General features: G+C 43.2%; 1 protein-coding gene across 2 annotated transcripts in view; it reads right to left on the bottom strand.

Annotated features, from left to right (window-relative positions):
* Positions 1 to 21219, bottom strand: part of GPR158 (G protein-coupled receptor 158) — a 209280-nt gene extending 188061 nt beyond the window's left edge. For both annotated transcript variants that reach the window (XM_009469065.2, XM_087777028.1), the window contains exons 1-2: positions 20209 to 21219; positions 5327 to 5432 (exon numbers count right to left, since the gene is read on the bottom strand). In XM_009469065.2, the coding sequence (XP_009467340.2) occupies positions 5327 to 5432; positions 20209 to 21080 (978 nt within the window). In that variant the 5' untranslated portion in view covers positions 21081 to 21219. The remainder of the gene's footprint in view (positions 1 to 5326; positions 5433 to 20208) is intronic.
* Positions 21220 to 21751: the final 532 nt, after the last annotated feature.

The raw sequence follows: 21751 nt of genomic DNA, 5'->3' as shown, positions 1-21751 counted from the left end.
TTCTACAAACACAGAAATACACACACTGTATACAGACAGCAATGCAGCTTTTTTGTTTACTCTGCCTCTCTCATTCCCTCTAGATATTTTTGCACGCTGTCATTTGTGGAATACTGTTGAAACCCAAAGGGATGTCAGCTGAGCCTGCCTCGTATTGCAAGCTGTTGGCAGTCTCATTAAAGATGGGGGAACAGCGTGGAGTCCACTGCCATTTTTCACAGACTGATGCTGCTGGTTGGAAGCGTTTGGCCGAGCTCAACGGGCTATGCCAGCTGATTTCTTCAGACGCTCCTCAGCCTTGATTTTATTGTTGGTGTCTCAACAAGGACTCTAGAGTTGTTACTAGAAGTGCCAGCAGCTGCTGACAGCATGTATGGGGAAAGAATCTAATATATTAAAAGAAAAATCTTCAAAGGTTTCAAACAGGGTAAAAGGCATGTTTTCTTACCCCCATAACCAGCCTTGCCTGTACAATGAAATTACTTTGGATTTGTTATTAGGTAACAATATTTTTTGTACATTCGTTAATTTCAGAATTATCTGCATCACTTTGTTCTCTACCCAATTAATTTTAATTATTTCGAACCCTGCAGATACTACCTGCCTCGTCTGTCGCAGCCCCACAGAATCCAAATCTCATGTCCATGTATTTTTTCAAGGAAACGGTTGCCTATTTGGGTGTCAGGGTAGAGGGCAGGAAAGAGAATGTAGCACCCTCTGCTTTACCATGAGTTGTCCCTTCTTCTTCCTCCAGGTCAAGAAAAGAACACCTGGTCATCAGCCTCTTTTTGGCCAATACAATTAAAAAAAAAGGGGGGGGGGGGGCAGGGGGGGATCACAAATGAAATAGACTTTAGCCACTGCTGCCGTTTGGCTTTCCTGTGTAAAGTCTCACCTAACTTCCTGCCTAATTAGACTGGGCAGTTTCCAGTCATCCTGAGGTTGAAGGAGGGCACTCTTGTTCTCCCAGTTCATCAAGGCTGCTATGAAATCAGGGATATATGGGTCCTGTGCACAAAAGAGAACAAATCAGGGAAAAATATGACTATATATTAGGAATTTAGGCAGTCAGTTTAAAAATGGGGAATCTAAAGTTCACAGTGCTTGCTTTCATTTTGTATTCAATTTGAGAGCACCATACATAAAGCAAGATATTTAAGAGTCACCAATCCACCTCCTGCGGAACACCTAAATCTAAGGACAGATGGCAGTTAAAGGAGGAATAGTATGTCTAAGTCTAAGCATTTTGTGTATTTAAGTTGTAATATTCTTTAATTCCCCAACCACACACTATTTTTCTTTCAAGCAAGGACTAGCACTACAACTATTCCATCACATAATCAGGTTACTCTTGATGACCTTCCAAAGCCAAATCCCAATGTCAGTTAGCATCATCTCCTAGTGATTCTGTGCCAGAGCACGTGAAGGCAACACAGTACTTTCAACGACAATATCTTTATTTTCTGGTAGAAGTTGGGTGCCATCCATTCCTTCCTTTTTTCTGTCTAGCACATACAGACCACTGGTTTACCGTATGTTTACATTCACTGTAGTGCACCTCCATCTCCCTCCTTTCAAGTGATTTTTATTTAGAACATGAACACTTCAGGACAGCACAGAAAGTAGGAAAATTTGTCTGCAATGTGTCTAGCAGATTTTAGCCACTATAAAATTAACTGAAACATAAGACAAAGTAAAGAAGCATTTTAGTAACCTGTACGTTCTTTTTTTCCTCCTCTTGTCCATTCCCTAAGTCACTCCCTTCCCCTTCTCCGTCACTTGCTATATTTTCATAGTGTTAGGGAAGAGGAAAGTTGTATCTCTGAAATACTGAGCTTTATGCCTTAGATTTAATGGCACTGGTAGCCCAGCCACGTAGTATGGGCTATGCAGTAAACAGACTTTCAGAGCCAAATCAGAAATTCACTATGGCAAAGCCTTACCAAACGGTCTGCGGAAAGGCTATGCTGCACTAAATATGCAAGTCACCTAACAAAGCTGACAAGAGGAAGGAGGGTCTAACTTAAGCAGAACTGGAAACCCAGAGATCTCCGTTCTCTTCCTTACTCTGCTGGAGACAGACTTTGTAATCTGGGGCAGAGCATTCCAGCGTCAGCAGGTATTTCTGTATCTGCCTCTAAGAAGTGAAAAGTGAGGATGGGGAATATCATTTCATTAGCATTTATAAGGCAAACTGTGCAGAAAGCATTGTTGCACATCTATGTAGTTTACCCTTATTCCACGGGGTAGATTCCAATTAAACAAAGTGTGAAAAGCAGCATATGGGGCCTGCTTATAAAGAAAGAAGTCCCCATCAGACTGAACTCTCCTGAAGTGGTGACCATAGAGCAAAAGGAGAGAAATCTTCTCTATAGATTGTTCCCAGCAACTCCCCATCCCCAGGGTCACTGTTATTAAGCAAGGAGTCTCATCCTCTTCAGGCGCAATAAGGAAAGGCACTCCCTGCTTCCAAGTTTCATTTCGGGGGAAGTTCGTATTACCTATATATCCTTCTCTTAGCCATGAGAGCCTCGTTGATTTAACACTCTAATAAGAGCCATGGAGAAGGAAGAACAGCTGGGAGGTTTTTGCTCTATATACAAGTTGAAAAGCCATTCATGAAGTGACATTCATCTCCTTACCCGTGTTATTAACAACTTAAGGTGTGAACATGAGCCACTCTCACAGATACAGCAACACTCATTAAAGAACTTCTGCCCTAGAATGTATATTTTAATGTCTTTTTGCATCACAGGAACTCACTTATGAACTACAGCATTGCAGCAGGCTTACTAAAAAAAACATGCAACTATCCAGTATGAAAACATGCAACTATACAAAAACATGCAACTATCCAGTACGAAAAATAAAACATCCTTTGTAACATCAGCAAACGTAGTGCTTCCTATTGTCAAAACAGCACAAAGCAGCTCTGGTATTACACTGATACATCAGGTTGGACTCAACAGTAGCAGAAGTGCTGTATAAAAAGAGATTACAGTAAACTATGTACAGCAGTCTTTGTTAGCTCTAAAGAACAAGGAAAACACTATGCAGAATAAACAGGGACAGGAAAAAAGGAAGTAAAAACAACAGTGGGAGTGAGTCTGGTAAATAAAAGCTCTGCAAAGAAACTTACTTGACCACAGCCAGCTTTACAACAACACACCCCAGAATCCCAACATGAAGAACTGATCTGTAACGTACTTTTTAAGTGAAAGAAATGTTATTCCCTCCTTCAGCAGATAGGAAACGGCCACCACCCTCTCAGCAGGAGAATGAAGCCCAGAATGCCAAGAACCCAGTCCTGGCTCAAAGCTGGTGGAGACACCTTCTCTGCATCAGTGGTCCATGACAGCCACCTTGGTTTCTCATGCACAGTAAGAGATGAAATCATAGCGGTGAGATTTTCCAGCTTGCCCACTGAGACACTAAAGACTGTGGAATTAAAATGTTTTTTGCAAGTCATAGAAAACTTTCTGTAACCCTCAAGGTTGTCTTTCATGCAGAATTTCTTTCTGCACTCAGTTTCCTAAATGATGCTACGCTTGCCTCATGTGCGATAATAAAATGGAAGGTAGATTTTACTGAATGTCATATTCATGAAGAAAACCCCTTTTCATAATCAAAGTGAGTTCTACAGAAAAATAAAACCTACTTTTTACTCCCATGAAAATGACTTGTGAAAAGTTAAAAAAATCCTTTTATTTCCACCCCTTCTCCAACAAATTCTTCCAGAGAGAGTAGCTTTTTGCATTGTGCTCTCCAGGACATACTCTGAAGGACCTAGATTTAGAAGGGAAGTGTAATTGTAGAATTATATCCAGTTTGGTTTGACTCAGATTCTGTTTTCCTATATATTAAGAATACAGAGCATGATGCAGAGCCCATTACAGTGAGCAATGGGTTTTGAACCAGACCAGATGTGTGTTAAAGCCCACCATTGACCTTTCTTCGTTTTCTACATTCCATTTTTGCCTTCGTTTTTCTTAGTCATCTTATAGGGGTTTTTTGCTTCCACTTTTCTTCTTGGTTGCACAAAGAGATGCAACTTACAATCCCATCCCTCTGCTGACAATTTTGGTCATAAGATATTAGGAAAAGGAGGAGCACTTGACAAAATATATAATCACATTCAGGATAATTAGCATATATTAAAAAACAAGGTTTACCAGACCTCATGGCAAACAATATTTTCTTCTAGGAAGAAACATCAGATATTGAAAAAGTGTTCCCTTGAATTCAGAAGTCAAAGAGTACTTGACAAAGGAAAAAAAAAAAAAAAAATCTTTTTTTTTTCCATTTGCAGAAATTTTTCATTTAAAATTAGTCTTTATCAAAGACTACTTGATTTCTCATTTCAAGTTTATTTTAAGAAAAAAAAATTCAAGTGAAAAATACCAAAAAGGATGTTTACAAAATCCTGAGTTTTTTCTTGCTCAAAAATGTTAGTAAATGAATTCATCAAAACCAACTCTTTTCCTAAATTTAGATTTGGCTTTGAGAAATTGGCGTTTTTTTAACAAATTAGGCAAACATCTCCTGACTTCTGGCAGACAACCGTCAACTTTCCCTACATTTTAATTGTCCTTTCTGAAAGCACAGAAGTGCATGAGGTGCCTACTCTCACAGAAAACAAATGGGTGCCTTTGAAAACAACGTAGTATGCCATAATAAAAAGAAAAATCATTGAATGTATTTTGGTTTAAAGTTTCATTGAACACATATGACTGGCCAGGCTGAACGATCTATGATATACTGACAGACAGAGCCAGACACAGACCTTCAAAAGAAAGGGGAAGCAGGAAGGAGCTGAACAGAAACATTTAGTCAGCTCTGTCAAAATGTTGGCACTGCTATTAAGAAAGAATTACAGTATCCAATTCTGCCTGTTATTCTGCATCATTCCACCAAAAGCCCATGTTTTTCTGAATAATTATTATTAGCATTTGAGCTACTTTTACTCTATTTTGCAAGGCTGTCCAGTCAAAATTCACACTGACATTAAAAGCCTATTTTGATTTTGAGTGTAAAATAATTGTTTGACTTGCAAGCAGAACTTCATAAATCTGGTAATATTCTTCTTCCATATAGCTGTTATTTCTGCACAATAACTTAGCTTCTGTTTTATTTAAGGCCAATATTCCTGAAATGCAGTCACTCCTGAAACTCATGCATACCGTAACGCTTTGCACGGAAAGATTTTTTCAGCCTACAAACCACATTTAAAGTCTATAAAATAGATAGCATTTATACTACGGAAAATTACTCATGGTGGAAAGACTTGCTATTGAAGTGTAGCTCGGTCCCTTAGGGACAGACGTACCTCGGAATTGTTGAGATGACATCTGTGCGTGCCCGAGAACCACCCCTCACTCGAACACTGGTCAATGTCCACCTTCTGCAGATTGATGTCGACTTTGACAACACCTCTGAAAATAAGAGAAAAACAGCCTTGAATACAGTGACTACAGAAATAGGTTAAACTTCTTTATGATGCTGTAGCCTGCAAAGAGGAACTACATCTTTCTTCTAAATACGGCATTTGATTAAATGTCTGAAAACAGAGAATTTTTGTGTTCCCGAAGCCATGACTGCAGAGACACATTTTTATGTTAGACCTTACTGAGATGTATTACAACAAGGGCTCGGTAAATCTAATGCACTAAGTGTAAGGCGGCAGGTAAAAATAAGTTATATACTCAAACAATTTAATGCCCTTCACATTTTACAATGCAGCAAAGAACTAAAATAAATACAATGAATGACCTGCACTACTTTTCCCGAGGCCAGCAACCTCCCCGGCTGACCCTGAGTACAGCACCAGGTGCCACACCTCACCCCCATGCCCAGTGACGACAACATCCTTCCCTTTGTTCCAGGGAACGCAATTTGCCAAAACAACCGGGAAAAGTCTTTTTCCATACTCTCCCCAGAGACACCCCAGCCTCCAGTGACTTCAGGCCTCTCCTCCGTGGCTCAGCACCTCCTCCAGCAGGCAGGGTGGTCCAAACCCCTCTCTCCCCATCTCTGCCAGCCGGTGCTGGTATAATACTTGATACAACATCAGAAGGGCAGCGTGAGCCAGGAGTAGGCCACTGATGTCTGTGAAACTAAAACAAATGTTCCCTACACAAACAGGTCTTCAAGGACTGTCTGAACTGTAGTAGTCCCATGCCAAGAACACTCAAGTTTTCGTCATCAACTGCTTCCCTCAGAAATTTTTTTGAATGAAAAGCTAACAACCCCATTTGAAAGCCAACGCTCCATTTTATAAACAACTTGGAAATCACCAGAAAAAGAAAAGCTATAAGATTGTAGTTGCTTATCTTAAAAAAAAAGCCTTTAAAAATTTCCTTATTCTCTCTAAAATAATGTCCAGAATGGCTTTGGACATAGAACATTTATAGCATCACCTCATGAGAGCACGTATCTGTGGCTGCTTCACTGCTGTCCGGACTTAGCAAAAATGTCAGTATGCAACTTCTGGTAGTTAGATCATTACACGGACTCACTCATAACTGATGAGTGCTTTGTACTGATTTCTTAAATCTAGAGTACCACTTATTTTAAGTCAACTGTTTCAGCCACTTTAGACAAAAGTTTTGATTTCCATGACTACAAACACCATCACCCTTTCAGGCTGTAGACTACCAAGGGCACGACCCAACCTTTATGTCAAGAATACCTCACTCACCTCAAAGCATATTGACTCTCTTAGTTAAAGCTCAGTATACATAAGTAAGAACTCTACTAATAACAGAGCTACAGAGCCATGCATCTGGGAGGCCGCTTATGAACAAAGTCAGAACAGGTCTAAGAAATGAGCTTGATCAAAACCAGGACAATACTGCTCCCTCATACCCGGTCCCAGTACAACCAAGTGCAAAGTGTCCACAACAGCTATATTTGGACATTTATCTTCAGACATGCTTTATAGTCATCAGAGAAACACAAGCATGTCATTTAAATGATCTGATCGCTTCATCCCCCTCCGTCTCCTGCCTAGAACCTAAATACCTGACACTAGGCACACTTAGAAATGACCTGAAATGTTTAAGTGCTGGCTCTAGCAAGCTCAACTTGAAATAGCACACACCACGCTTCTAGAATATTCAGAAATATTTTTAATTTACAGCTTTATGCCTTTCCACTCTTGTTTTGGACAAAAGCTTCTTCAGGGACTGCTAAAACTACACTTCTGCTCCAATGAACTGTTATTTCCATGTTGCAGGTGACCAATAATCTTAAGGGAAAAACTGCTGTACTGTACAGACTAACTCTTTATAAGATGTTGATGTCAGTGGATTACAAGCTTATCTTAACCTGATAACAAGGTATCTGTCTCCATTGCTCATAGAGTGCACTGTGGCTGCATACAGGCATGAAGCAGGCAGCAGGACCAGGACCAACGCTACTCCTTGCTCTCCTAGTTCATGTTATATACCAGACACTTTGGCAAAGGTCTCTCAAGCATTAGCATCATTCTGACTACTCTAAAGAAATCAGTTTATACAGTAGGAAAACCAGTAATGATTCATCCTTATTCGGACTGCATCAGATTCACCTGGGAGACTCTCTAAGCACCTTAGGGAGGCAGGTCTTTATTTCCTTTGCATGGAAAGCTTTTCCCTCATGCACATTTCGTTTTTAACTGATAGGAGAGGAAACTCCACTTTACCTCTACAAACACTTCTGTGAAGAGAGAGGTACAGATTGAAAATTAAGGGTAAACTAATTACTGCTAGGAGAGGAGAAACACTTTAAGAGTTTGCTGTGTGGTATCATGAGCAGGCCCTGTAGAAGCACAGTCGGTACAAAGGGCTATAAACATTTAAAACAAAACAAAACAAAACCAAACCTTACCTAGAGGTTACTTGTGAGAAAGACAACACACCCAAGCCAGAGGAATTAGGGACAGTAAGCGCACTGAGCAAGCATTTGAGTACAGGCTTGTATCAGACATGCTGCAATTTCAAGAATTAGTGGCATGTTCTAGTGGGCCAAGAGGCAGGACAGCATCCTACCGCTCAGAGCCACGTACTGGAAAGAAAGGAAATGTACTTCTGGATTTTTCACATCAGAATTGATTAAATAACTTGTATCCTTTGAAAACTCTTTGATACAATTATTTTGTTCAAAACAGATGTGAAAATCATAGATTCATACAGCAGCTGTCATTGGAAGGAACCTCTTCTGATCATCCAGTCCAACCACCTGCTCAAAGCAGGCTCACTTCAGTTGGGTTTTTTAATACCTCCAATAATGGAGACTTCACCAGCTCTGGGAAACTTGATCTAGTGTCTGACCACCCTCACAGTGCCAAAAAAATAGTCTTCTGATGTTGAAATGGAATTTCTTGTACTTCAATTTGTGTCTCTTGTACTTTCTGTCCTTTCACTGGCTACCCCTGAGAATAGTACCCCTACCCCTCTGTCTCCTTTACACTTTTCCATCAGGCACTTACATGCCTATGTAAGATCCCCCTGGAGCCTTTTCTTATCCAGGCTGAACAGTCCCAGCTCGCTCAGCCCTTCTTGTCTGTCAGAAGCTCCAGAATCATCTTTGTGGCCCTTCAATAAGCTCACTCCAGCACAGCCACATCTCTTGTGCTGAGGAGCCCAGATGTGGACACAGAGTCATCTATATGCAGAAGGCTATTCGGTTGGTTAAACACTATTTCCCCTTCATAAATCCATGGTGACTACTCCCCATCACATTCTTCTCCTTCATGTGTTTTGGAAGTGGTTTTCAGGAAGATTTGCTCCATCACCTTCCCAGGAATTGATGTGAGGCTGCCCAGCCTGTAGTTCTTGGAAGACATCCAGTACCTTGGCCTTTTCCATGTCCTCTGTCACAAAGTCCACTGCCCCATTCAGCAACAGGCCCACATTCTCCCTTGTCCCAATTTTCTTGTCAGTGTACTTACTTCTTGTTGCCCTTCATGTCCCTCAACAGACTGAGCCCCACATGGGCTTTGGTTTCCCTAACTCCTCCCATGAATGCTCAGACTGTATCTCCATATTCCTCCCAGGTTAATTGATCCTGCTTCCACCTCTTGTGCACTTTCATTCTATGCTTGAGTTTTGTCAGGAGCTCCCTATTAAGCCATGCAGGCCTGAAAATTACCTCATTTAAAAATATTTTCATAATACTTTTTCCAGAAACACTACAAAATTCTTCAATTTGAAACTGAATGCATTTTCCTCTTGCTTGTCTTGTGTTAAAACTTTTCTTACAAGAACATTTGCCTTTCACAAAACCCAGTCTTCATGAACTCAATCCAAACATTTCTACCTACACTCTTCTGTCTGCAGCTCTTCTGTAGCACAGCCTGAACTTCTGATATGATTAAGTTGTTCTGCTTTTTCTCAGAGCTTTATGAATTTCTGGGGTGAAAATCTACAGTAAGGAAAAAGAGTACAGTCCAGAAGCCGGCATATGAAAACAATCTCTCCTGGCAGTTACAATCTACCATAGGCTTTCCATTTTTTTTCCCCCCATGGTACATATTATTCTTTTTTCACTAGACCTCTGCAATGTATGCTCATGCTTCATGGTAACATCACAGTTCTGCTGAGGTAGTAACAGAGTCTGCAACTACTTGAGGATATAATGCTTTCAAAAGAAAAATTTCTTTAAGCATACATGTTGGAGCGAGTCCAGAGGAGGACCACAAAGATGAATGGAGGGCTGGAACACCTCTCCTACAAAGACAGGCTGAGAGAGTTGCAGTTGTTCAGTCTGGAGAAGAGAAGGCTCCAGGGAGACCTTCTCGCAGGCTTCCAGTACCTGAAGGGGGCCTACAAGAAAGCTGGAGAGGGACTTTCCACAAGGGCACATAGTCATGGGACAAGGGGTAGTGGCTTCAAATGGAAAGAGGGTAGATTTAGATTAGATATAAGGAAGAAATTCTTCACTATGAGGGAGGTGAGGCACTGGAACAGGTTGCCCAAAGAAGCTGTGGATGCCCCCTCCCTGGAAGTGTTCAAGGCCAGGTTGGATGGGGCTTTGAGCAACCTGGTCTAGTGGAAGGTGTCACTACCCATGGCAGGGGGGGTTGGAACTAAGTGATCTTTCAGGTGCCTTCCAACCCAAACCATTCTATGATTCTATGTGGCATTTACAGAAAGCATCATGATTGTACAAGACTTTTACTGCATTCATTTGGGATGCTTTGCCATTTTAAAACACCATCTCAGACATGCACCCCACCATTATTACACATAAAGTACACCAAAGTATACATGATATATTTCTGAAATTCATCTGTGATTAATACAGTAGCTGGCACAGCCTGGTTCGCCACCCACATTTTCAGTTATTTTTGATTCAGCATTCAGAAAATGGAACATATGGAAGAACACATCCTCCTAGAAGGTATACAGACCAACTACCTGTGTTATATTTATTGAACTAACTGGGAATAATTGCAGCTCTGCTATCTTGATAGAAGTGATCAAGACAAATACCAACTGTGTAAGAGTAGACTCAGCTTGTCAGCATAACACATTCATCCATATGACAACGCTGCCTGGCTGAACCCAAGCCACAGTGATAAGTTAATAACAATATTACTAGTAATTGTGGACCATCTGGCAATTAAGTATATTTTGTTAATCTCCTTATAACAATAAATATTTGTTTTCTGCCACAATTTTACAGTCCTTACACAAAAAAAGATACTTAAGGATTTGTGCTGGTTTTGGCTGGGATAGAGTTAATTTTCCACATAGTAGCCAGTATGGGGCTAGGTTTTGGATTTGTGCTGGAAACAGTGTTGATAACACAGGGATGTTTTAGTTATTGCTGAGCAGTGCTTGCACAGAGTCAAGGCCTTTTCTGCTTCTCGCACCACCCCACCAGCGAATAGGCTGGGGGTGCACACGAAGTTAGGAGGGGACACATTTGGGACAACTGACCCCAACTGACCAAAGGGATATTCCGTACCATATGGCGATCATGCTCAGCATATAAAGCTGGGGGAAGAAGGAAGGGGGGTGGGGGGACAGGACACAGACGGACATTTGGAGTTATGGTGTTTGTCTTCCCAAGTAACCATTATACATGATGGAGCCCTGCTTTCCTAGAGATGGCTAAGCACCTGCCTGCCGATGGGAAGTAGTGAATGAATTCCTTGCTTTGCTTGCATGCGCAGCTTTTGTTTTACCTATTAAACTGTCTTTATCTCATCCCACGAGTTTTCTCACTTTTACCCTTCCGATTCTCTTCCCCATCCCATTGTGGGGGGAGTGAGCGAGCGGCTGCGTGGTGCTTAGCTGCCTGACAGGTTAAACCGCAATGGACACATTTATGTTTAACATGTAGATAAGAAAGAATTAGTTGAATTGTACATAATAGATAATCACTGAACAATGATGTCATCAAGGATTTTCTGTCAGGCCAGAGGTTTGATTTAAGAGGCTTTCATGTCTGTCTTAATTTCCAGTACCACTGTTTGTTGGCATGCTGTTTGCCTTGAAATCTGTGCCAGAAATTGATTTAAGCTTATTTTCCCAACCTACTAGCTATCTTGATAGTTTCAGTAGTTATAATATTTCATTGTAACAACGTGTTGTAAAACCTATATCTACAGAAGAATTTTTTTGCCTGTACTGTTACTTCATAAAAAAAGCAGGAGCATGTTCTCTTTCTCCCAGACAGCTTAAGCTAGAGCTGCACAGAATAATAGCCTGCCAACATTTAAATGGTGATAAACAATATCTTTGTCCTCTAGATCTTCAGAAGCTTTTTGGCACAGAGGTCATCACAGCTCAGCTAAACAGGCATTCAAAGCTTGCCTTCTGAGTTTGTACACTTATTTTTGTACCTATAAGCATTGCAAGCAGCCATAATTAAGATGTAAGACATGGATATCACATGCTAAAGCAGACATCATCCCTCAAATCTAAATGCCTGCCTAGATTCTTGCTGCCATATTCATTCACCCCTGCATGCTGTCCTTCCTAAGTCCTTTTTACCACAAAACAAGGAGATAGGAAAAAAATTCTCTACAGCCGTCCCAAATCTGCAAATGCCCACACCTCTAGATAAATGCATACCGTAATTAGTATAGCCAATGTTTTCAGGGCAGATACCTTTTCTGACCATTCTCATTTTGGAGGCTGGCACTTTCAAGAATATTAATCTTCAAACAGTGCACACTACCTGACACTTGAGGCTCCTTCAATATACTGTCAACTGAGCATCCTAAAATAATCCTGGTGTTAAATTCACAAGTGACTTTCAGCCATGAGTCTTACTGGTAATCAACAGCTTTTGCAGGTTCAAGTTGCTTTTGAAAGTTAAGATTTAGGATTCTGCATCACTTAGACATTTTTAAAACTACTACCTTTGCACACCCAGCCAGACTGACAACAGGCTACTGGGATGTTACATACAACGTAATTTTGATCTGGTCACACAGTTACCACTAATTCCTTACTAATAGGACAGAGACAGACTTACCTAATTCCTCAGCCATAGCATGACTGCTGCTTTTCAGCACACATTTTCACAGGAGAACCAGCTTTCACTAAAAATAAACTTAACTGCAGAGTAAGGTATAGGAGTGTGGGCACATGAATCAAGATTCACCTGCAAAGAGAATCCCTCTAGGCCATTTGGAACAGTACTACAAGGGTGGAATACTTAAAGCTGAATCCTCTATTGTCTGAAGAATTATTTCAGATTTAAATCTGCCTTCAGATTTATGGCATGCAGTGCTGCGCCTCTCTGGGAATTTCCCCACAGTTTCATCAGAGAGCTTCCTAGATACTTGGAGGGGTGGTGGTATTTTTTTTGCTTGAGGATGTCTAAGTTGCTGCTAGCATCTTAACTCTGTCACAAAGCATTACCTTATACAGGAACACTGAGGTGTCAGTGATGGTGGGGTACCACTTGCATTAGATTCTCCCTATGAAAAAAATGTCTTGGAGCCAAATTCAAGCTATTTAGTAAGAAACCAGCATATTTTTTTTAATGCTCCCATTACTATCCATGGCGTCGGAGACAGGTGGAAAGAAAGGGTCTCAAGGAACAGTATAGAAAGTGATATAAGGAAAAAAAAGGTTATGAATAAGAAAAGCTTTTGAATTAGAAGGATCCTACACACAAGAGATGGCCCCAGCCTAACTATACCCAATCTTCTGACACTGAAGATTTATTTAAAGGTAATAAGGGAATTTTAAAGCTGAAAAATAAGTGGAAGCCAACATTAAAAAAAGGAAAATGGAGAAGCATAAATCTGGGCAAGGAACATACAAAACTACAAGAATGTAAGACAAAACTAAAAGACATTTTTAGAAGCAGCATGTTAAAAGCATAGGCTCTACAAATTAAAAACTTTTCAAATGCCTCAAAAAGGAAGCCTGAAATAGAATCTGTAAGGCCAATAGCCAACCAAGATATAAAAACTGCTCAGAGTAGAGACAGCCTTTGCAGAAAATTAATTCTTTTCATCACTGCACACTTTAGAGCCAGGAAGGCTCCAACCTCTGAGCCGCTCTTGAGAGTCTCAATGTGACAAAAGTCAGCTTTCACATGCAGGGATGTTAACAAGCTGGGCACCACAACTATCCCTGCTTTGTTCAACGCATTCACAGATGACCCAAATGGGTGACCAGTGACAAAGTTTGCAGTTGATAAAAATACTTAGTATAACCCACAACTAAATCTGACTGACACAGAGAAGATGAATGAACACTTTCCAAAGTGTTTTTTTTATCAGAACAATCTGGGATCTCCCAATGAATTTAGATTCATGGAACAAATTTAAAAACAGAAAATAATTTATTTTCTCCTAACAGTTCTTAATTATATTATGGAACCCAATGCCAAACTACATTGCAGAAGACAAAAATGGGTTAAAAAGGAAATTAAAATCATGGAGGTCAATTTAATCTATACTTACTATCAACACTCATTCAGAGACAGTCTGAAAAACTTTTTTTTTTGTTATTGCTTATTATCTGCAAATGGGATATAACCAAGATAAGAGAATTCAGCACTTCCATTGCTCTTACGTTTTCCTTAAGTACCTGCCAGAAGCTGCTTTTGGAGACAAGGCTAGGTAAGCCTTGCATCTGACCTAACACAGCAATGCTTTTGTTCTTACCTTTAGTAACATTTCTCTATCTCAGCCCAGGTTCATGAATAGACAGAACAGAAGGTGACAGTCCTGGAGTTGCATCTCAGATAGTAAGGATTGTCACATGTCTGTTCCCTTCAAAAGAGCTTTGATAACCTGCTGTGCTGGAAGCCTTGCCCAAGGGGGATGAGGGTAGAGAACAGAGGAGTGGAAACAGCAGTTTGACCCAAAAAGCTAGTTCCTTTTATTGCAGCTTACCATGTGCTACATAATTATTGACATAAATGCAGTATGTGTTTCAGTCCTCTTCTGGCCATGTTTAACATCTTTCTTCAAAGACACGCTTCTGTTTCTCCAATAGTGAAGAAAGCTGAATCACATTTCTAAAAAAGAAATCCCTATTTATTGTTCCTCTTGTTTCACCACCATCCAGTTTTCTGTCCTTATCCATGACCTCGTACAAAAAAGGCACAGACATAATTGATTGTCTAGAGAATACTCATAACATACTGGGGGTTTCTATAAGCAGACAGTAAATCATAGGAAGACATTTCTTTGTTCTCACCTCTTTTCAGGAACATAAATCCCAAACTTTCAGAAGTTCCAGGAAATAAATTATTCTTTCTCAATTTTACAACCTGTTCTAAATCCACCCACACCTTCAATCATGTTATATGGGCCAGGGCGCGTTATAGAAAAAATGTCAGCCTCACCATTTTAAAGTATTTTCAGGATTATACAACTAATGTATCATGTCACAAAAAATTAGAAAGCCTCCTTAAACAATAAAAATGAATTTTCTTTCTTAGTTCTGTACTGAGACTAGATTAAAGAGAGATTAGGGTGGAAGCTAAAAATAGTGGCTAAAGAAAGAAATTAAACCATATTTAAAAGAAAAAAGTTACTAATTCTTATAATCTCTCTTTTTTATGTCTACTTTTATGGTTATTTTACCAAACAATTTAATATCTGTGAAATATTTGGCAGAAGAGGAAGTCACATATATTCCCTAAGAAATTACTTATTTGTCATATGTAATTCTATGTCCATGGTTTAATTTGCCTTCAATAATGTTTCCTCAACTAAGAGCCCCATTATGGCCCAACACTGGTGTGGCCCAAGTCACTGTTAATAGTACAGTGGAAATCACTACATTACACTGCCTTTAGGGAAAACCAGCTACATTTAACTGTGCAATAAGGATTAATCTTTGCACCACGGAATACCTTTCTAATAATTAAGAGATAAGGAACAAATGTCAAGGAGACAAAAAATATTAAGTGGTAACATTTGATTCAGCCAAACTTCAGAATGAAGTTATCTGCAAATGCTCCAGAACACATCATTAAAGAAAAAAACAAAAAAAAAAAACGCACAAACTTACTCAGCTTGCTGATTGTGGACCTTTCTCTTTTCTGCCAAAACAACCATTATTCCATTGCATTCTCCCAACAGTCCTTAAAAAAGATTGCAAATACTGCCCTGGATTTGTTGGGCGGGGGAACACAACAATTCACCTGGCCTCGCTGGAACGGAGTGGCGGGTGGTAAAAAAAAAAACGTGTCACTGTACCCTAAAGATATTCTGACCTCTTAGATGAAAAACAGTGTGAGAGCAATGACCAGTTTCCAAAATGTTGAACTATTACAACACAACATTAAAGAAAATGAGAACAGCATGCAAGAGAACATTTTGAACTGCAAAAGCAGCAATTCATTCATCAGACTTTGGGGATAATTGATGTCATTGCACAAGGCTGAAACACTGCACATGAATCTGACTAACCACATTCAAGAAATACTGGAATAAGACTTGGGAAGAGGGACCATGGCAACAGAGAGCTTCTGACAGGAGACTAAAGAATGTGCAGTCTAGTAAACAAAGGTGGAGAAGGGACTGCTGCCTATAAATAGGTCAGGGCAGTAAACATCAGCAAAGAGTGCTATTTCAGATAGAAGGCAGTTCTGGAACAGGAATAAATGGATGAGAACTGACTGGGAATAAATTTAGATCAGAAATCAGAAGAAGCTATCCAAACATTAGGCCTGGCATGCCAGTGGACTGGACAGCCAAGAGGGAAACCCACCTACTTTTAAGATGGAGTTTGGTCAGCTGGTGACATTAAGTGGGCATGTAACAGCAAGAGATTGGACATAGTGACCCCGGAGGACTTTTTTTTTTTTTTTTTAAAAAAAACTCATATGCTCCTAGTAGCTGACTCCTTGCACATCTTTCTTCCAGATCAAGGAGTAACCCTCCCCGCTGGCCTCCTAGACTGCTGAAGCAATGAAAAGCTCCCATTTCCTCTCCAGAGGCCAAGCGAGTACTTTTAGAGGGGAAATGTACTCACGACATGCAGCTTCTCACACCTTTCCACTTCCACAGTAGGGCTGCAAAGAGACCAGCTGGATCACCATGTACCACGTAATATGGTTCAATCTCATCATGTAATAGGGAGTAGCAGAGGAAGGTCACAGAAGATCAGTGACAAATGCTATCATGCTCTATCCTCTGCAGCACTAGAGTTGCAGAGTGATTAGACACATTAGATGGTGAATTCCAGCTGCAAACTGCATCAGCTTAGACTTTTTAAGAAAGGTGAAAGGGAATGGTTAATATCACCAAGTGATTACTTCTAGTCTCTGTGGCTCCTCATTCCTGAATAAGAGCTTACGCTGTGTTCTGTAAGCAAGTGGGAACGTTCCCTCCCTGCACTTTGGGCGGACCAAAGGCCGATGAATGCAGACACCACCACCAGCAAGCACTGCTAAGAAGCGGCAGACAGTCAGCACCACTGGCTTAGCACTGTGCCGGGCTAATGTGGTTCCATGGGGCCTGAACAGTTTCTGGCACATTTATCAGCACAGTCAAGTTGTCTTTGGTTTCTCCACCTCATCTCAGTATTGGCCTACAGTGCTAGCCTTGGCAAGACAACTTAACCATATTCTCTCACCTTTCTTGGCCTTCACTTTGGACAGTTTGGCTGTCATCTCTTGGGAAGGGGAGGGAGAGGGCGGGATGTGAAATTAAAGACAGACAGCAAGCTGCTTGCAAGAGCCCCCTTCGCTTCCTCTGGCAGGAGGCACTCTAAGCCTTCACGACATGAAGAACAAAGCTTTTTTTTTTTTTGCTGCGCTTCCAGAATGTCATTGACAACAGCATTGCAGTAGTAGCACGTACTGAACATAACCAGTAGTAATCATTAGTATTGCCTTCATTAAACTCTTTCCATTGCTACACCACACAACATATCCATCTGTTACCGCAACAGAAGAGATACCAAGAAGCAGGAGCACTGGCTTTTCCTTCTGTAATCCAAAAGAACTCTCTTCCATGAAGATATTGTGTTCCTGAATGTCTCTTGCCCTAATGTACCATGCCATAAACCTAATGTCAGCAAAGAAGAAAGTGCATAAACAGTTCGAAGAATATTAAAGGGGCATGCACTAAATTACCATCAATGACCTCATGCCAGACTATTAAATGGCAGGAGCATGTAAACTGATCCATTAACATGTTCCTAACATGGTTCAGAGGTACTTTGTTGGGAGAACCAATGTAGTGTTCTCAAAAGATGGAGGTTAATACATACTGCTTTTTACCATATGGGCCTTAAACAGGAATTTGAAGTTAAATCATTGTGTCACTCAAAGACAGATGGTGAGGGGAAACAGAGCTTATTTCAAGAGGTACCGTATAATAATTAATACTAATGTTCTAATAACTAAATTAGATTTTACATTTTTATATTACTTGCTTACACTTTAAACCATTTCTTCTCTTATGAACGCACACTGAGGCAGTGTGCCTATCAAGTATAGAAAATATTGTGCAAATATTAAGACATCCCACAAGTCTTGTGAGAAGTGTATTTTTTTTATACTATGTCTTATGTAGCTGCAGTTACTTTTTCAATATCCCAAATATTAAGCTTTCAACAGAATCCCGTCTTTCACATAACATACCTCATACTAGGCACGCAGGAACCATCATTTAGCCTTGCCAGAATATGTACATATATATGTACTTCTTCCACCTGCTTCCTTATATAGTCACCAAAAACATAGTGACCCATTTTCTTAGAAATGCTTACCATCTCTGGTTTTGATACAACAAAGCTTTGTTAGTTTTGTCCTAACTGTTCAGTACAACAGCAATACAACGCTTTGAACTTGCACAGCACACCCCATCGCAAGGTCTTCTAAATACGAAGAGGATCTCCAAGCTTAGATGTACTGAACGGATGCCCTTTGAAGTATCAGAGTTACAACAGGTTATTCTATTTCTTCAACTGAAGTGACTCCCACATGGTAAGCAGAGGCTGGGAAGATGAGGAAGTGAAGGCAGGGCTTCGTACTGCACCCAGGAGGACCTCTACTGGTTGCCTTGGTTGGCCAGGGCTACTCCAAAATGGACCTGGTGTGTTCTGCACACCAGAGCTACCACAGCAGAAACCGGCACCACTGAGATGCTTCCTGACATCACAGGATCTTGGCACAGAACTAAGGGTGAAGCTTTAGACTCTGTTTAAGAGACCTGTTTTTCTCTTAACTGAAATCAAGATCAAAGCTTCTTTGCATTAAGCTTTATATCAAGAACTAAGTCCTCAGACAGCTGGTTAGTGGCTGCCACCTCACCCCCAGCCTGGTGGTTCTTTAGGTTATATGAACCTCTATCCCTAACAAGAAAATATGAGCCTACACTAGCTTTCGTCTGCATCCTGAAGTTCATCAAGCGTGAAACACTGCATTTCAATGAAATACAAGAAGTTTCCCGAACTTTTCTGGACATACATCACACACCCCCCACTAGGGTCCAGAAGAGCTCTGCAGCAGAGCTATTCTTGGGTTTTGGTCTTGAGAGGAATTCAGCAACAAACAGCCTGCAGGTGAGCTCACTTTACCTTAACCCTACCAGCCTCATAAGTGTGAGGATTTCAGGGCAAAACATAATTCCACAGAGAAATAATCAGCCGTTCTCTATTCAGCAGATTTTTTATTTTTTTCCCCCAAGGATGCACAACTGCATTCATACCTGTTTGATCCCACTGGATTTCAGACTAAGCCAAGACAACCAGTGTTCACATACACAATTGCCTGGCCACCTAGGTGTGGCAAAATCTCTTTGGTGTCTTGTGTTCTTGTCTATCATTAACTACTACTGAATCAGAGCTGAAAGCAAGTTCTGTGCTCTCTCAACCCCTGACAAATGCCAGCTGCTTCTGGGCAGTGGGTGTTCCCTGAGGAACAGAGTTACCCATGAACCCCACCACAGAAATGCCAGTGGGAAAAGTCTGACATCCCATGCCCCATACGTTGCTATCATTCCTCAGGCACATCCCTCTCTGCTGTCAAAATAGGAAGACACAAGAATGGGCCTTTTTTTACCCTCCTCTCTGCTAATCACAGCCCAGCTGCAAAGTCCTGGGGGTAACAGCAATAAAAAAAATAAGCAATTCTTTACATATGCCAGGTATCAGCTACACAGCTATGTTACAGGGGAGTATCCTAAGAAAAGCTTTCCCACTGCCAGCTCAGGCTGTAGCCACATGCACTATGACAGAACTGCAGTCACAAACACTTATTTACCTACAAGCACACTGACCAGGCTCGAGCACCCCACAGTGGATGTGCTCTGGAGACCAGAAATGGCAGTTTACCTGTATAACAACATTGTTTCCCAGCTGGTTAAAATCATAGCTGGGGTCAAGCTGGTTTTAATTATGCAGTATAGTAAGAAATAACACCTGAGTAAATATCTTCCTCTTGCAGTCAGAAGTAAGCTACAACTGGCAACTGCTGCTCTCCTCTCCCGCCCCGAAGGATGCCAGGAAGCCCGTGCACACCTGTTTCAATGGGAGCAGGTAAAGCAAATGCTGCCTTACAGACAGAGGTGGAAGCGATTCTTTTACCGAGCAACAGCTCCCTGAGGCACGCGGAGGTAGAGCTCAACAGGAAGGCCTGAGGTTGCTCTGCGGTGTGGCTGAGCAGCCCATCTGCAAGGGGTGACCAGGTCACTCTAGAGACACAGCGTGCCCTTCCCCAGGGCGGTGGGGCAGAACCAAAACCCCATCCTACACCCCTCTCAACAGAAAGCAAGCAGGGGAACACTCCTCCTACCTGAACTCGGGGAGGAGGTTCGGCCGCAGCCCGTAGAAAGCCGCCGAGAGGGTCACTAGCCAGCCGGGTTTGTAATTCCCATTCTCACACTCCAGGTAAGGCGACGACCACCTGATGTGGTTCTTATCAGTAGTGAAGCTCTCCCTCCTCTTCCAGCTGTTCTCCAAAGTTTTGGAGCCCGTGTTTAAGACCTTCCTGTGCAGATGTGGCCTCCACTTGCGCCTCAAGCTGTGGAACCACTCTGTCTCCACAGAGGCGTTGGCCAGGCGGTGAGCCGAGGAGGACAAGTCCTGCAGGAGGACCTGGCTCTCGTGCCTGCTGGCCTGGAGGAAAACCTGGGGGGTGGGGGAGAAAGGCTCTGTGCTGAAAGTGATAGCTGCCCTGGAGATGTTGGGGTCCCCCTCCAGGAGGCTCCTGATCAAGGCGCGGTACCACTCCAGGTCCTCCGGCAAGTTCTGCTCCCGCGACTTATTGCTCTGGAGGATCATGTTGAGGAAGTTGGTGGCGTGGGTGAGGGTGTCCAGGGCCCCGTGCAGGGAGGGGTGCGAGGTGAAGCGCGACTTGCCGGCGAGGCTGGCCAGCTCGTACCGCCCGGAGCAGTTGGCGCGCCGCAGCTCCCGGGAGTCGCCCGTGTAGAGGAACGAGGCCACGTCCTGGGGCACCTCCTCGGCGAGCCGCTGCGCCAAGATGGTGCTCTCCGTAGAGCGGCTCCGCGGGGCCGGCGGAGGCTCCCGGCTCTTGATGTGGTCGAAAATAGGCTGCCTCCCTCTGAGCGCCCGCTCCCGGCCGCGCACCGCCTGCCCTTGGCCGGCGGCGGCCCCGAGCCCCCGCGGGGCGAGGAGCAGGAGGAGAAGGAGCCGGAGCAAAGCCATGTCCCCCGGCGCTGCCGGTCGCGCAGGCACGGCGAAGCGGCTGAAGACGGGCTCCGCGCAGGCGGCCGCGGCGCAGGGGCACGACGAACGCGCAGGGGCGGCCGAGCGGCAGCGGGACGGAAAGCGGCCCCCGGCTCGCGAGTCACCTGTGGCGGCGCCGCCCGCGCCTTCCCCAGCGCGGGGCGCCGCGCAGCCCCACCGCCGGCGCGGAGCGGCTCCCAGCCCCTCCGGCGACGGCAGCGGCTGCAGCGAGCCCGCCGGTGCCTCCTCCCGCCGCGGCCACCGCGCTCACTGAGCTGCTGCCCAGCGCAGCGCGCAGGGGCGGCGGCGCCCGCGCCCGGCGCAGCGGCGGGTCCCTCCGCGGCGCCCCGCCGCCGCCCGCGCTCCGCCGCTCCGCATCCTTCGGGCGCCGCTGCCAGAGGAGGGGGGCCCGCGGCGCGGGACTGCCACTTGCTGCGGGGATCGGCGGGCGGGCGGGCGGGGCTGCTGCTGAGGAGCCGGCGGGCGGGCGCCCTCCTTCGCGGGCGCTCGGCTCCCCGAGGGAGGACCCCCGCCCCCGGCTGTGGGAGGCTGCTCACCGGGCGGCTCCGCCACGGGCAGCCCCTCACCACCCAGCGCCCCTTCCCCGCCGGCCCTTATAGGTGTAGCCCAGGCAGCTGCCGCCCTGTGTG

The sequence above is a fragment of the Nipponia nippon genome, unplaced genomic scaffold, assembly GCF_047370975.1.
Source record: "Nipponia nippon isolate SJK-2023a ecotype South Korea unplaced genomic scaffold, ASM4737097v1 scaffold_1, whole genome shotgun sequence".
In the NCBI taxonomy this organism is placed as follows: Eukaryota; Metazoa; Chordata; class Aves; order Pelecaniformes; family Threskiornithidae; genus Nipponia; species Nipponia nippon.
This window is presented reverse-complemented; position numbering and strand designations above follow the sequence as displayed.